The following is a 16576-nucleotide window of genomic DNA, read 5'->3' as shown; positions in this document are numbered from 1 at the left end:
CCTCGGCCCGGGGCGGCCCGCCGATGCCTCCGCCTCCGCGCTCCGCCTCCCACGCGCGCTCCCTTTGTTCCGGGGAGGCGCGCGACAGACCCCCGGGGGTCTTCTTCTTCTTCCCCTCCTCTCCCACGAGATTCTTTCTTTCTTTCTTTCTTTCTTTCTTTCTTTCTTTCTTTCTTTCTTTTCCTTCCTTCCTTCCTTCCTTCCTTCCTTCCTTCCTTCCTTCCTTCCTTCCGCGCGCAAAAGTGCCGCGCGTAAAAATCGTGATTCTCCGAAGCTGCGCCGCTCCAACTTTTGGAACCACGCTTTTTGCAAGGCTTCCCAAAAGTTCGAGGCTTCCCAAAAGTTCGTAGTGGGAAGCTGGTACCCACCTCGAAGCATCTTTTCATTGCCTGTTTTTATTGATACAGAAATGTTTATTTTATAGCACGGCACATTGTTTCTCGCTTTCGTTTGATGGATCGATGGTCTCGCTAGATAGTAAAATCCATGCTAAGTTGCTGTTTTAGGGCTTGTTTTTAAAAGTCTGGAATGGATTAACCCGTTTTGTGTGACTTTCTATGGGAAAGCAGTGTGCCTTGGTTTTGGAAGGCTTTGGTTTCGGAACGGACTTCTGGAACCCAGGTACCACTGTATTTACCGACATTAATGAGGATAGGTACATACCAGATTAAAAGAAATAGGGCTATTTTTGTGGGCACTCATCAATATTTACATTGATGTATCCATATATACCAGATGGAAACAAATTGGTCTGCTTTAATTGATTGTTATCAAAAGATAAACAAACGTTCATACCCAATGCAAAGTATCTTTTCTTTGTGATTACAGAATTAAAGAAGCATGCCTGCTTTTATCGATAGTTATTGATACTGATAAGGATCAATACCTACCAGATTAAAACAAATATGGCTATTTTTATGGACACGCATCAAGATATACATTGATGTATCCATATATACCAGATTAAAACCAATGGCCTGATATATATCGCATGCGAGAAGCTCCTGTTCCGCCGCTTAGCTAAAGCTTTGCAAAAACAGCACAGGTTTCTAGTCCTTAGGTTCTGGAAACCAAGCCTGATGAGGAACGGTCGAAGGAGCTGGGGATGTTTAGCTTGGAAAAGAGGAGGTTGAGGGGAGATAGGAGAGCCATCTTCCGATATCTCAAGAGCTGTGTCATGTGGGAGAGGGATCAAGCTTGTTTTCTCCTGGAGGGCAGGACTCGAACCCGTGGGTCCCAGTTCTGAGGAAGGAGATCCTGACTCAACATCAGGAAGAACTTTCTGGCAGTCAGCGCTGTTTGGGATGGGAGGCGGTGGCCTCTCCTTGGAGGTTTTTAAGCAGAGGTCAGATGGCCATCTGTCATGTACAATTTAGCTGGGATTCCTGCATTGCAAGGGCGTGGACTAGATGACCGCTGGGGGGTCATAGCTGCTGGGTTCCACCCAACTTTAGGGCCCAACGCAGCTACGAGAAGGCGGTGGGATACTGGGGGAGCCTAGCCCCCTCCTTGAAAATTATTTTGGGCAGCCCTTCCATTTCTACAATTTTGCAATTCTACGCTTCATTCAGCGCTGCGTTAACCTGTGGAACTCCCGCCCCCAGGATTCCACTGACCCGGCTGTCTCTGAAAGAGGACCCGGCAAATCCATGGCTCTCGTTGGCTGCAAACTATGTTCTCCCTCCCCGCTGGTCAGGGACGGGGCCCTGCTTCTGAACACCCAGAGGGGAGAGAGTCGCTGCGGGTTCGAGTCCTGCGGTGCTCTTCTTGGGGATTGCCAGAGGCTGGGAGTTGAAGAAAGCCGGCGCGGAGCCAGGCTCCACCGCCCGGCCTGTTGCCAGGATGCGTCCCAGTGACGGATATCTTGGACCCCTTCCCCTCCTCCTCCTTGCTGGGTGGGTCAAGGAATGAGGGGGTCATAAATACACGCCTTTTATAATTTGGAATACCAACCATTAGCTCAGGCCCAGGAGGGGGACCCCCAAAGGACACCCCCCCTCAAAGTCTTGGCTGGCTTCCACCCCCAATTTCTGTGGGAATGGGAACTCCTCAAAGCTGGAATTGGGCGTGGGGAGACTGTGACTGGGGTGGGGGGAAGGACACTTGCCTCATGCAGTCAGGATTTTTTTTTTGGGGGGGGCTCCACCCCGCCTCTCGGTTTTCCCACCCCCCTCTCTAGGGTTTCGATATTAGCAAAACGCGTGGACAAAATTGGAGCCAGGCTTTGTTCAAACGGGGAAATATAAATCCCTTTCTGCGGCGTTTTCCAGATTTGGCACGAACGATGGATTTCTTGGGTGGGGAATTACTGTAGTCTTGCCTAAAGCAAAAAAAAAAAAAAATTGTTCTGGGGTGGAGGGGTCTCCGATATGCCTCTTTCTCAGGGCATAAACTCACGATAATGTCAGCTGAGGGGGCCCATGCCTAGGGCGAAGGATATTGGGGGCCGAATGTGGCCGTCCAGATTCTCAGTGCGGCCTCTGGACTCTCCTCAGTGGATCAGTGCCAGATTTACGTATAAGCTAAACAAGCTCTAGCTTTGGGCCCCACTCTGTTAGCGGGCCCCCAAAAAATGAAAGAGGGAAAAAACCCGGATGTACATTTCCAAAATATAAGATAAAAAATAAATAAGATAAAACCTATATCCAGCAACAGTGTTTTGTATTGTGTAGGCCCCTCTATTTCCCAGGGACAGACCCAGATATACAGAAGACGTCCCAGTTCCTGACTTGATACCGGAACGTCCCTCTTTCCCATAGGACGTCCCTGTTTTCATGGGAGAAACGTTGGAGGGGATAGAATAGGACATCCCTATTTTCATGGGAGAAACGTTGGAGGGGATGGAATAGGACGTCCCTGTTTTCAGGGGGAAAATGTCGGAGGGGATGGAATAGGACGTCCCTGTTTTCAGGGGAGAAACATCGGAGGGGAAGGAATAGGACGCCCCTCCTTTCAGGGGAGAAATATTGGAGGGTATGCACCCACACAGTCATCCGGGTGGAGCAGGCCCTGGGTGTCACCGGCGCATGAGCTCAGAGCTGCAGGTGCGAATGGTGCTCGGAGTAGCCCAGCTGCCGCAGGCGAGCCCCTCCAAAACGTGATGACAAGCCGGCCAGCTCATGGAGAAGCTGAGTCAGCAAAGCGGGGGCCGGGGGAAGCCTTTGCCGGGCCCTCGGCCAAATCGAACCTTCTTTCCGCCTGACGTCCTCTCTCGGGTCCCCCTCGACCCAATTCAGGCCCCACCCTGCTGTGGCAGGTGGAGGGGCTCAGCCATGGGCGGGGGGCAAAGAAATAAATCAAGTAAATTAAACAAACACTAAACTAAAAGTAGAACTAATCGGAAAACTAGAGAGTTCCAGAAAGACATCTACTTTTGCTTCATTGACTATGCAAAAGCCTTTGACTGTGTCGATCACAGCAAACTATGGCAAGTTTTTAAAGAAATGGGAGTGCCTGATACCTCATCTGTCTCCTGAGAAATCTCTATGTGGGACAAGAAACTACAGTTAGAACTGGATATGGAACAACGGATTGGTTCAAAAGGCTGTATATTGTCTCCCTGCTTATTTAACGTATATGCAGAATTCATCATACGAAAGGCTGGGCTGGATGAATCCCAAACTGGAATTAAGATTGCCGGAAGAAATCTCAACAACCTCAGATATGCAGATGACACAACCTTGATGGCAGAAAGTGAGGAGGAATTAAAGAACCTTTTGTTGTTGTTGTTGTTGAGTCGTTTAGTCGTGTCCGACTCTTCGTGACCCCATGGACCAGAGAACCTTTTAATGAGGGTGAAAGGTAAAGGTAAAGGTACCCCTGCCCGTACGGGCCAGTCTTGACAGACTCTAGTGTTGTGCGCCCATCTCACTCAAGAGGCCAGGGGCCAGCGCTGTCCGGAGACACTTCCGGGTCACGTGGCCAGCGTGACATCGCTGCTCTGGCGAGCCAGAGCCGCACACGGAAACGCCGTTTACCTTCCCGCTGGTAAGCGGTCCCTATTTATCTACTTGCACCCGGAGGTGCTTTCGAACTGCTAGGTTGGCAGGCGCTGGGACCAAGCAACGGGAGCGCACCCCGCCGCGGGGATTCGAACCGCCGACCTTTCAATCGGCAAGTCCTAGGCACTAAGGCTTTTACCCACAGCGCCACCCGCATCCCGAGGGTGAAAGAGGAGAGCGCAAAATATGGTCTGAAGCTCAACATCAAAAAAACGAAGATCATGACCACTGGTCCCATCACCTCCTGGCAAATAGAAGGGGAAGAAATGGAGGCAGTGAGAGATTTTACTTTCTTGGGCTCCATGATCACTGCAGATGGTGACAGCAGTCACGAAATTAAGAGACGCCTGCTTCTTGGGAGGAAAGCGATGACAAACCTAGACAGCATCTCAAAAAGCAGAGACATCCCCTTGCCAACAAAGGTCCGTATAGTAAAAGCTATGGTTTTCCCAGTAGTGATGTATGGAAGTGAGAGCTGGACCATCAAGAAGGCTGATCGCCGAAGAATGGATGCTTTTGAATTCTGGTGCTGGAGGAGACTCTTGAGAGTCCCATGGACTGCAAGAAGATCCAACCTCTCCATTCTGAAGGAAATCAGCCCTGAGTGCTCACTGGAAGGGCAGATCCTGAAGCTGAGGCTCCAAGCCTTTGGCCACCTCATGAGAAGAGAAGACTCCCTGGAAAAGACCCTGATGTTGGGAAAGATGGAGGGCACAAGGAGAAGGGGACGACGGAGGACGAGATGGTGGGACAGTGTTCTCGAAGCTACAAACATGAGTTTGACCAAACTGCGGGAGGCAGTGGAAGACAGGAGGCCCTGGCGTGCTCTGGTCCAGGGGGTCATGAAGAGGCGGACACGACTAAATGACAAAACAACAATTGTAAAATCAAATAAAAATGATTTCCAAAAGTAGAATTGCTGTAGAATTTGCAAACTGCATACGGAGTTTTTCAGTTTGCAGTTTTTCACCAAATCTGGCAACTTTCCCCCTTTTTTCGCACATACACACCCGGGCAGAATTTTTCTGCCTTTCCAGGCCACTGGGATTCTGATTGGATTACTTCCTTATGCCTGGCATGAAATTGCCTTCCTTCCACCCCCTCCGGAGATCCGGAAAGCTACACTCCGAATGGTCAACAAACGGCCAGCTGTGCCCCCGGAGCCAGCCGGCCAAAGATCTGAGAGGCCGGCGGGCATTAGCGCAGTGAAGCAGCGGAAGACATTTCCAGGCATTACGTTCGCCTCTGTGCCCAGATTCACGCACGGAATTCCTGGCCTTGTTTATATCTCGTGTCTCCCGTTATCTCCTGTCAAACGTACGGGGGCCTTTCAAAGTGATGTTCCCTCCATTGTTCGGATCTTGTTTCCTCTTCAGGGGGACGGCATGCCACCCTCAGAATGAGGAAAGGAAAAATGCATACAACCAACTTTCGGAGACGCGCCAGTTTTGGGGAAAGTCCAGAAGGATGTCGAAAGCTCCCCACTGGATCTGGGCCCCTAGAGACTGGGGGTCCCATCAGTGCCGGATTTACGTATAAGCTAAACAAGCTCTAGCTTAGGGCCCCACTCTCTTGGAGGCCCCCAAAAAGTTTAAAGGGGGGGAAAACCTGGATGTACATTTCCAAAATATAAGATAAAAAACAGAATAAAACCACAATGCAGGTGGCGCTGTGGGTTAAACCACAGAGCCTAGGACTTGCCGATTGGAAGGTCGGCGGTTCGAATCCCCACGATGACAGGGTGAGCTCCCGTTGCTCGGTCCCTGCTCCTGCCCACCTAGCAGTTTGAAAGCACAAAGTGCAAGTAGATAAATAGGTACTGCTCCGGCGGGAAGGTAAACGGCGTTTCCGTGCGCTGCTCTGGTTCGCCAGAAGCGGCTTAGCCCTGCTGGCCGGCTTCCTTGGCCAATAACGCGAGATGAGCGCCACAACCCCAGAGTCGGTCACGACTGGACCTCATGGTCAGGGGTCCCTTTACCTTTACAGCAACCATGTTTTGTTTTGTGTTGTGTCGGCTCCTCAGATGCAAGTCATGGCCCCTGCCTGCTCCCTCAAATATCCCTGGTTTGCTCCTTTCTATATATAGGGTGCTTGCATTCTACTATTTATCATTCTTAGTAGTTTCCATCGTGATGGTGGGACAGTGTTCTCGAAGCTACCAGCATGAGTTTGACCAAACTGGGTGAGGCAGTGGAAGACAGGAGTGCCTGGCGTGCTCTGGTCCAGGGGGTCACAAAGAGGCGGACACGACTAAACAACAACAACAAAAAGTAGTTTGCATCATATATTTGCACCTATTATTATTTCATGTTATAGCAAGTTTCTAGAGACTAGATGATGAGTCTTTGTAAATGGTGTTTCTAAAGGAACTTTTGATCTTGCCAAATGCCAGTGTGTTTGCATTATTCAGTTTGTTATGAATCAAAAATCATTTTGAGTTAGAGTTTAATAATTGTTTCGCTATGAATATACTTCTTCTTAATTGTATTTCACTATTCATATACTTCTCCTGAATTGTATTTCAGTTCAACAATCACTTTGATAAAATACATCTTTTGTGATGTGCAAATGGCTTGAGATACCTTTTAGGTCCATAAATTACCATATAGCATATATTCAACACAAAAAAAACAGCGACAATTTGTTGTGGATAAAGGACAGCTGGACATAGAAAGGCCCCATTCCCTTCAGTAGCAGAGGGCCTCATCAAACCAAAATCCAACCCTGGGTCCCCTCAAAGTCCTATTCCATCCCCTACAATGTTTCTCCCATGAAAAAGGGACGTCCTCTTCCATACTTCCAACTCTTAAATTTTAAGATAGTCTAACCTCTGTGTAAACATCGTGCGAGCAAATCAAGACAAATACTCATTAATAATCAGGCCATCCAGGGTGGCAAACCCTAGAAGTTACAAAATGTTTGCTGGAAATCTCCCGTAAGCCCGATAAAACCAACCAGGGATAGCTCAGCCGGTCGAGCGCGGGGCTCTTAGGGTTGTGGGTTCGAGTCTCATGTTGGGCGAAAGACCCCTGCCTTGCAGGGGTGGGACTAGATGACCCTTGGGGTCCCTTCCAGCTCTGTTCTACGAAAACCCAGCAGAGAAAGAGATTTTGTGCCTCATTAGGATCCATGTGGAGCTCAGCCGAACTCCGAGCTCAGAGGGACATCGCAACTTGTCGGATTTGCGCAGGCTGCAAACCGTACAAATCGGATGTGACGAGACGCCGTCTACCCCCTTTCCTCCGGGGTCCGGGGTCAGCCTTCCTGCCGGCCGGCCCCCACCTCTTCCCCACTGCTAATTAAGTGTTTCCATTTCTCTCCGGACCGGCTAAGCGTGTTTAATTGCCTTTAATTAAACCGTCTCTGCTCCGCGCCGAAACCCGGGGAGAGAAGAAGACGGGAGTCTTTGCAAAGGCGCCTTTTGATCCCCGAGGCCGGGGCGCGTTCCCTTTCCCCCCCCACCAGTTGCCGGACCCTGCGGAAAAGTCGCGGGCCTCTTCCTCCGGACGACACGAGCCACGGTTAAAGAGATGCGCTGGCCAGGGCCCAAGAACCGCAGGCTGGAGCGCGTCGCAGCGTGCCAACGCCACCGTCTTGGACGGGCAAGGGCCATGGGGACCCCTGCTTGGCATGCAGAAGGCTCCATCTCTAAACAGGGCTGGGACTCACCTCCCTGTGGGAGATCCACCAAAGGATCCGGCCCAATTGCCTTCTCAATCCGGCCCGCGGACGGTCTGGGAATCCGCGTGTTTTTACATGAGTCCTTTTATTTAAAATGCATCTCTGGGTTATTTATGGGACCTGCCTGGTGGTTTTACATGAGTAGAATGTGTCCTTTTATTTAAAATGCATCTCTGGGTTATTTGTGGGGCATAGGAATTTGTTCATCCCCCCCCAAAAAATATAGTCTGGCTCCCAACAAGGCCTGAGGGACGGTGGACCGGCCCACGGCTGAAAAAGGTTGCTGACCCCTGGTTTAGAGCCCCATGTACATATTTGTAACTAAGTCTGTCTTCAGGGATCGCGCTGTGCTCTGCCTGGTGTAAGTAAACTTCTTTTATTTACCATATTTTTTGCTCTGTAAGACTCACTTTTCCCCTCCTCAAAAGTAAGGGGAAATGTGTGTGCGTCCTATGGAGCGAATGCAGGCTGCGCAGCTATCCCAGAAGCCAGAACAGCAAGAGGGATTGCTGCTTTCACTGCGCAGCGATCCCTTTTGCTCTTCTGGCATTTGAGATTCAGAATGTTTTTTTCTTGTTTTCCTCCTCCCAAAATTGGTGCGTCTTGTGGTCTGGTGCGTCTTATAGAGTGAAATATACGGTACTTACGAATAATACTGTGTCATCCTCATTCTTTTAGGAGAGATTCAAAGGGGTCTTAGCAGGAAAATATTAGAACACCAGATGGAATTGTGTCTAGTGAGCGGCTCACACGAGCCTGCAACCAGTTATCTGCTAGCGCAGGTTAGGAAGGATATGAATAAACAATATATATCCTCTCCTGCCTCCGTGAACATTCCTACAGTTGTGGCTGGCCAGGGCCCAAGAACCGCAGGCTGGAGTGAGTCGCAGCGTGTCAATGCCACCGCCTTGGACGGGCAAGGGCCATGGGGACCCCTGCTTGGCACGCAGAAGGCTCCATCTTTGCCGTCGGCATCTCTAAACGGCTGTCGGAGACCCACCAAATGTGCCTGGATGTTCTGCTGCAGATACCCCAGGCCGTTTCTCCTCCAAGTGGTCATTCCACCACTGGTCACTGCTGTGGATACACGACTTGACCGCCCGTCTCCAGGCACTTCGGCTGTCTGCAAGGGATTCCTGGGTCCAGCGTCTAGAATCCCTATTTCCCAATCTGGACCAGCCAGATTTAATTGTGTATATTGAGCGGCTCACACGAGCCTGCAACCAGTTATCTGCTGCGCATGTATGGAAGGGGAATGTGAAGTCTGCTACGTAAAGGAACTTGCTAGAGCAAGTTAGGAAGGATATGAATAAACAATATATATCCTCTCCTGCCTCCCTGGACAGCTGTGGCAGGGGCAGGGAGAGGGGCGACTGAAATATACGGTACTCAGAGTCCTTGGCACAAAAATGGAAACAAGAAGAATTACCGACGAAAGAAGAACGGCGGATGAAATTGATGGACTACGCAGAATTAGATAAATTAACAGGAAGGATTCGAAACCTGCGGGACCAGAGATTCTCAGAAGATTGGAGTAAATATATGAACTATTTGAAAAGCAATTGTAACGAACAGATGACGCTAGTAGGACTGCAAGAAGTTCTGTAAGGAGGACGATTTGAAATATTGCAAGGAAGACGATGAAGAGAATGATTAGTTAGTGATAATTAAGAGTAACTGAGAAATTAAGAAAGGCAGATTAAGTGATAAAGAATGGGAAATCATCAGGGGTGGTTGACGGAAGTCTAAAATATTGTATAAGATAAGAAGCGGTTAAATGATTGTTGAAAATGATATGTAAAAAAACCAATAAAATGTAAAAAAGAGAAAGAAATATACTCAGAGTCCTGCAGTGATTTCATGCTTGTAAAACAGTGATTTTATGGTTTTCCCAGTCATGATGTATGGAAGTGAGAGCTGGACCATCAAGAAGGCTGATCGCCGAAGAATGGATGCTTTTGAATTCTGGTGCTGGAGGAGACTCTTGAGAGTCCCATGGACTGCAAGAAGATCAAACCACTCCATTCTGAAGAAAATCAGCCCTGAGTGCTCACTGGAAGGACAGATCCTGAAGCTGAGGCTCCAAGACTTTGGCCACCTCATGAGAAGAGAAGACTCCCTGGAAAAGACCCTGATGTTGGGAAAGATGGAGGGCGCAAGGAGAAGGGGACAACGGAGGACGAGATGGTGGGACAGTGTTCTCGAAGCGGCCAACATGAGTTTGACCAAACTGCGGGAGGCAGTGGAAGACAGGAGGGCCTGGCGTGCTCTGGTCCAGGGGGTCACCAAGAGGCGGACACAAATAAAGACTAAACAACAACAACAAAACAAAGTGATTGAACAGTGATTGAATTCATGTCCCACTTCATCTCAGGGTCGTGGGCTTGAGCAAGGGATGCTCTACATGACTCCCATTGTCCCTCCCAACTCTTGAGATTCCTGCATTGGACTAGAGGATCTCAGGGCGTCCCACCCAACTCTCCAATCCTAGGCCTGAACGTTCAATTGCTTTTTAAATCGTTGCTTCCTGTGCTTTATTTGCCAGCCGCCTCGAGTCCCTTTCTGGGGAGGAGGAGCCGTATGAAATCATATAATAAAAGAAAAGTAATAATAATGCAATTATTTAACGTTTGCAGACCAACGGCAGCAGGCAGACAAGCTGGGACAGGCATGCAGGTTTCCCCAAAAATTGTCCGGCATTCCTGACTGACACACACATACCAAAAAGGCACATGCACCCCGCAAAGTATAGGGGTTCCGCTCTCATAAGGTAAAAATCCGTATTTCCCAGAGGCTTCGATGGCCCTCTGTTGCCTCTTCCTGGCAGATGATGGGAATTGCGGCTTAAGGGTTGCAACACAGGCAGAGGGACCAGGTGTCAATATTATTATTATTATTATTATTATTATTATTATTATTATTATTATTATTATTAAAGCAGCTGACTGGGCAACGTGGGACAGAGACTCTTCTTCTTCTTCTTCTTCTTCTTCTTCTTCTTCTTCTTCAATCCCTCGTAGCCAAGTAAGATTGTGTTCCATCAACACGGTTTTAACAATGACTCCGTAAGTTTGCCTACCCATGGCTTAGATGTATTTCCATATATATCTGGGTTGTTATAACTTTGTATTGGAAAAATCAAATAAATAAAAATGATTTCAAGAAGAAGAACCATTAACTACAGGGAGGGGGGCTAGCCAAGTATTTTGTCCCGGGTTAAGAAAGGAAGATCATGGCCATTGGTCCCATCACCTCCTGGCAAACAGAAGGGGAAGAAATGGAGGCAGTGAGAGATTTTACTTTCTTGGGCTCCATGATCACTGCAGATGGTGACAGCAGTCACAAAATTAAAAGACGCCTGCTTCTTGGGAGGAAAGCGATGACAAACCTAGACAGCATCTCAAAAAGCAGAGACATCACCTTGCCAACAAAGGTCCGTATAGTAAAAGCTCTGGTTTCCCCAGTAGTGATGTATGGAAGTGAGAGCTGGACCATCAAGAAGGCTGATCACCGAAGAATGGATGCTTTTGAATTCTGGTGCTGGAGGAGACTCTTGAGAGTCCCATGGACTGCAAGAAGATCAAACCTCTCCATTCGGAAGGAAACCAGCCCTGAGTGCTCACTGGAAGGACAGATCCTGAAGCTGAAGCTCCAAGACTTTGGCCACCTCATGAGAAGAGAAGACTCCCTGGAAAAGACCCTGATGTTGGGAAAGATGGAGGGCACAAGGAGAAGGCGAGGACAGAGGACGAGATGGTTGGATAGTATTCTCAAAGCTACCAGCATGAGTTGACCAAACTGCGGGAGGCAGTGGAAGACAGGAGTGCCTGGCGTGCTCTGGTCCAGGGGGTCACGAAGAGGCGGACACGACTAAATGACTAAACAACAACAACAAAGCCTCCAGAGGGGCACTGTTGAAACTCCCTGCCTGTGTGTGTGTATTCAGCTGTGTCTTTGACCCGGGGGAAATCAAGCCCCTGCAATTGATTTTTGAATTCTGAATTTATTTTTATTCACGTTTTATACTGTATTTTATGCTGCTTTTTTGTTGCATCAATTAAGTGTTTTAAATTTGCTGTTAGCCGCCCTGAGCTCGGTTTTTTGAACCGGGAAGGGTGGGGTATAAATCAAAAAATATTATTATTATTAGACACCCCCATCCAAGGCCTTCTCCTTTTTTGCAGGCTTTCTGCCCCCTTCCTGCTCACTGGATGTGGCCCCCGAGACCCCCATCACGGAGGGGTGATCAGGCCCTGAAAAGCAGCCCCACGGGTGGCACTCGCAGGGCCCCCACCCAGGACGGGGGCTGTTCCTTTTTAACATGGCCATTCCTCTCAATTTCCCCATGCACTCCATTAAACAGCAGGAAGCTGCAGAGGAAGGAAATCTCTCCAGGAAGCCAAATTAGAGATGGAGGAGGAAAAAGACTCTGGCCTGGGCGAGGGAGGAAGGCCAGAGGCGGGGGGGGGGGGGGCTGAGAACAGAGGGAGATTCCGGCTGCAGCATCAGACCACGGTGGACTCACATTCCACCCCTCCAACGTTTCTCCCCTGGAAATAGGGACGTCCTCTTCCTTCCCCTCCAACGTTTCTCCCCTGAAAAGAGGGACGTCCTATTCCATCCCCTCCAGTTTCCCCCGTGAAAAGAGGGACATTCTATTCCATCCCCTCCAACATTTCTCCCCTGAAAATAGGGACGTCCTATTCCATCCCCTCCAACGTTTCTCCCCTGAAAAGAGGGACGTCCTATTCCATCCCCTCCAACATTTTTCCCCTGAAAATAGGGACGTCCTATTCCTTCCCCTCCAACGTTTCTCCCCTGAAAAGAGGGACGTCCTATTCCATCCCCTCCAGTTTCCCCCGTGAAAAGAGGGACATTCTATTCCATCCCCTCCAACATTTCTCCCCTGAAAATAGGGACGTCCTATTCCATCCCCTCCAACGTTTCTCCCCTGAAAAGAGGGACGTCCTATTCCATCCCCTCCAACATTTTTCCCCTGAAAATAGGGACGTCCTATTCCTTCCCCTCCAACGTTTCTCCCCTGAAAAGAGGGACGTCCTATTCCATCCCCTCCAACATTTCTCCCCTGAAAATAGGGACGTCCTATTCCGTCCCCTCCAACGTTTCTCCCCTGAAAAGAGGGACGTCCTATTCCGTCCCCTCCAACGTTTCTCCCCTGAAAATAGGGACATCCCATTCCATCCCCTCCAACGTTTCTCCCCTGAAAAGAGGGACGTCCTGTTCCATCCCCTCCGACGTTTCTCCCCTGGAAATAGGGACGTCCTCTTCCATCCCCTCCAACGTTTCTCCCGTGAAAATTCCTGCATTTGGAGACAAGCCTTAATCCCATTTTTCAGCCTTTCGTTATGTCAACTTTTCAAAAGTTTTTAATTACCGGGCAGCCCTGTATGGGGAGGTTTTTAGTAGCCGATATTTTATTGCATTTTTAATATTTTGTTGGGAGCTGCCTAGAGGAGTTTCGGCCAGCCTTTTCCATGGGGGGCCCACTTACAAATAATAAAATTGTTTTCTAAGATTTGAGACGCACTTCTTAACTAGGTCTGTATAGTTCTGTCTCAAAGTATTTCCTTTTATGAACGGATGCCCCTTTTGAGATTTGACCTATATATCTTTGCATTCTCTCTATGCCAATAAAGATGACGGATTGCATAAAATCATTATTTACTATTATTATTGTTCTTGTCATGTCGATTTTCCCCCTCGATCCTTTTATTGCTTTATCTGTCTTTCGAGCTTGTTTAAGCAACCCAACCGTGTGCAAAATTTGCGAAATAATTAAATAGCCAAAACCCTGGGGGGCATCTGCAATCTTGGTACGGATTTGACCCCCACCCACAAAAAAACCGACAAGGGAAGCATTTCGGCCAGAAAAGAAACCAATCAGTTTGGAGTATTGTTGTTTTTTTTTAAAGGCAGAATTTCCATTTTGGGGAGAGAGAGAAGGTAAAATAACAACCTGGCAGTGCTTTTGCAATTCGCAAAAAGGAAGGGTGTCCGTTTCTTTCTCTGGCAGGATCAGAACTCGCCTCCCTCTCGCCCATCAGGTTCGGAAGGAGGGAGAAACGGTCCTGATTCTCGTTCCGGACTCCCAAAACGCCTAGCGGTGCTCCTTTTATTTCCTTCCTCCCCAGCTGCTCCTCGGTTCCAGACCTTGTGGCAGGGAGTTCCGCAGGGGAATAACAACAGTAGCAGGGAAGTCGCTTCCTTTGACCCACCTGAGGCGGGATGGGCACCGCGGCTGCGTGTGCATTTTTTTGGGGGGTGGGGGTTTTTTTTGGGGGGGGCAGCCCCAGCCCCAGCCCTAGAGACAGGCGTGTTGGGGAAAGAGGAGCTAGATCTTCAGGCAGGCATCTTGCGGGGAGGTAGGCAAGGAGCTGCGTTTGTGCTGGCATGCGGGAGGCAGCTCTCCCTGCAGGGACAGAAGGGGGGAGATAAATAATAAAATCGCAGAGGGACCCCCGGGGGACATCTAGTCCAGCCCCCTGCAAATGGAGGCATCTTTTGCCCCAAGCAGGATTCGAACCCATGGCCCTAGGAGGCAACCTAGCACACAGTTTCCTTTCTGCCCCACCATTTCCCCCTTTCTCTCCCCCATCTCTCTCTCTGGCAACCCCCCATAGGGTCCCTATAGGGCACCCTCAGTCATATATATTAAAAGAGGGGAGAGCAGGGTTCAGCAAAAGGGAGGGAAACATCAGAGAAAAAGGAATGAGAATAATCAATAATGCAAAAGAATTTATTTTATATATTTAAAAAAGTGCATTGGAATTGCACGTGGAATTTCCGGAATTTTTTTTCTTTTTTAAATTAAAGGGGAGGGGATAAAGCAAAAGTAAAGACTGCAGGTGGAATTTGTGGAAATTTAATTTTAAAATTAAAGGGGGGATATTAAAGCAAATAATAATAATAATAATAATATATGTGTAATTTCTGGAAATTTAATCTTAAAATTAAAGGGGGTGAAAGGAAAGCAAAAAAATTGTATGTGGGATTTCCGGAAATTTAATTTGGAAATTAAAGGAGGGAAATTAAAGCAAAAAAAAAAAAAAAAAAAAAATTGTATGTGGGATTTCTGTAAATTTAATTAAAGCAAGAAAAATTGTATGTGGAACTTCTGGAAATTTGATTTTAAAATTAAAGGAGGGAGATTAAAGCAAAAAAACCCAAACTGTATGTGGAATTTAATTTTAAAATTAATGGGGGGGGGGAATTAAAGCAAAAACAAAAGAGGCAGGGCGAAATGACCCACCCCCAAAGGGGACCCTTGGCTCTCCCCACACCGTCCCAAATTCATAGTGGGAGGGGCACGACCCCCAGCTAGGAGGGGAAAGAGAAAGGGGGAAATGGGTGGGGTATAAATATTATTATTATTATTATTATTATTATTAGACAAGCACTTGCCTTATACAGCTTACAGATGACCCCGAGGAGGTTCGATTGTGCTTCACCCTGGAGTTCTTCCGTGTGGTTCTGGGGTTGGGGGGCGGAATAAGAAGGGAATCAGTGGGGCAGGCAATGGGGAGGGTCCCCCACAATCCCTCCCCTGCGGCAGAAAACTCGGGGCGCTCTGCTGAAATAGGAACGCACCCCTGGTAATCCACCCAGTTTCTTTAATTGTTGCATTTTCAGACCTAGAGATGGAACAGGGCACCCCAGAGGTCCTCTAGTCCAAACCCGGGCGACGCAGGAATTGCAACTCAAGGTGGCGGGTGCGAATTCTCCCCTCTTCCGCTTTTATCGCCACAAGGAGCCCACAATTCACACCCCAACCTTCCCTCACTTTTCTCCCCAATTCCCCCCTTTTTATCGTCACACCAACCCTGCAAAGTAGGCGAGGGAGAGAGAGAGAGACTGGCCACAGCGACCTTCGAGTGAGTGGCGATTCGCACTCGGGTCTCTCCCGGGTCCGAACGCCAAAGCTAAATAAAAGGTCATCCAGCCCAACCCCTTGCAATGTGGGGGTCGCGACGCAACTCTTTCTGTGGGAATTTATTTTTTTTATTATTATTAAATATCTCAACAGGAATGGAAGTCAATCAGTCTGTCGCTGTCGATAAGGGACTAAAGGCCGTGACTGAAGGCAATTGGATTACTGTACTTTTCTGTGTATAAGACTAGGGTTGTTGTTTTTTTAACTAAAAGATAATGTTTAAAAAGGGGGTGTAGTCTTATAAATGGGGGCAAAATCTCCCCCCATTTTCATAATTTTGAGTCCTCCCAAAATTAAGATAATGTGACACACGGGAAAATACGGCAGCTAAGTTTTCGGAAGCAGGAAGGAGTAAGGACTTTGCGCCCCGAAACCGAGCCCACAGGAAGTCACTCAAAATGTATAATCGGACGGGAATTGTAATCTGACATTGATAAAAAGTGGCTGTTACTGGGCTTTAATAATGGAAAATTAAATTTGCTTATTTGGAAGAAAGGGGTCGCGGCGGTTATCCGAAACCAATGGACCACCTGCCCTGCTTTCGGTGCTGGCTTTCAAATCTGCGGGTGGAGCGAGACTCGAACTCAGGACCAGCGGGTGCGAATTTGGGCACCTCCGACCAGGACTTACCCCATTGACAGCGATCCACGGCACGTACTTGTGGGGCGGGCGGAGGGCGTCAGTGCGCTGGGCGTTCTGGTGCATGAGTTTGTTGCCCAGGTCTCCGCTCACGCAAGACGTGACGTTGGCAAGGGGGATCTCGCTGGTCGGGTACAACTTCATGCACTGGAGAGATCAGAGGGTGGCGAGAGAATGAGGAGGAAGGAATGGATCTTTATCTGCGCCGGCTGTCGGCCACAGCAATAAAACAACAATACAATATACAAAGAAGAGAAATGAAAAGTCAGCGATATAAAATACGTTTTAAGGCTTTGAATCAATA

The 16576-nt window shown here is 48.5% G+C and overlaps 1 protein-coding gene across 1 annotated transcript in view; it reads right to left on the bottom strand.

Moving 5' to 3' along the window:
• Positions 1–13964: 13964 nt before the first annotated feature.
• Positions 13965–16576, bottom strand: part of IFI30 (IFI30 lysosomal thiol reductase) — a 10199-nt gene continuing 7587 nt past the window's right edge. Inside the window, exons 5-7 of the mRNA XM_079960923.1 lie at positions 16264–16419; positions 15101–15173; positions 13965–14108 (exon numbers count right to left, since the gene is read on the bottom strand). Of these exons, the coding sequence (XP_079817049.1) occupies positions 14035–14108; positions 15101–15173; positions 16264–16419 (303 nt within the window). The 3' untranslated portion in view covers positions 13965–14034. The remainder of the gene's footprint in view (positions 14109–15100; positions 15174–16263; positions 16420–16576) is intronic.

The sequence above is a fragment of the Podarcis cretensis genome, assembly GCF_951804945.1.
Source record: "Podarcis cretensis genome assembly, chromosome: 18".
In the NCBI taxonomy this organism is placed as follows: domain Eukaryota; kingdom Metazoa; phylum Chordata; class Lepidosauria; order Squamata; family Lacertidae; genus Podarcis; species Podarcis cretensis.
Note: the sequence above shows the minus strand (reverse complement) of the source record. Positions and strands in the feature narration are given on the sequence as shown.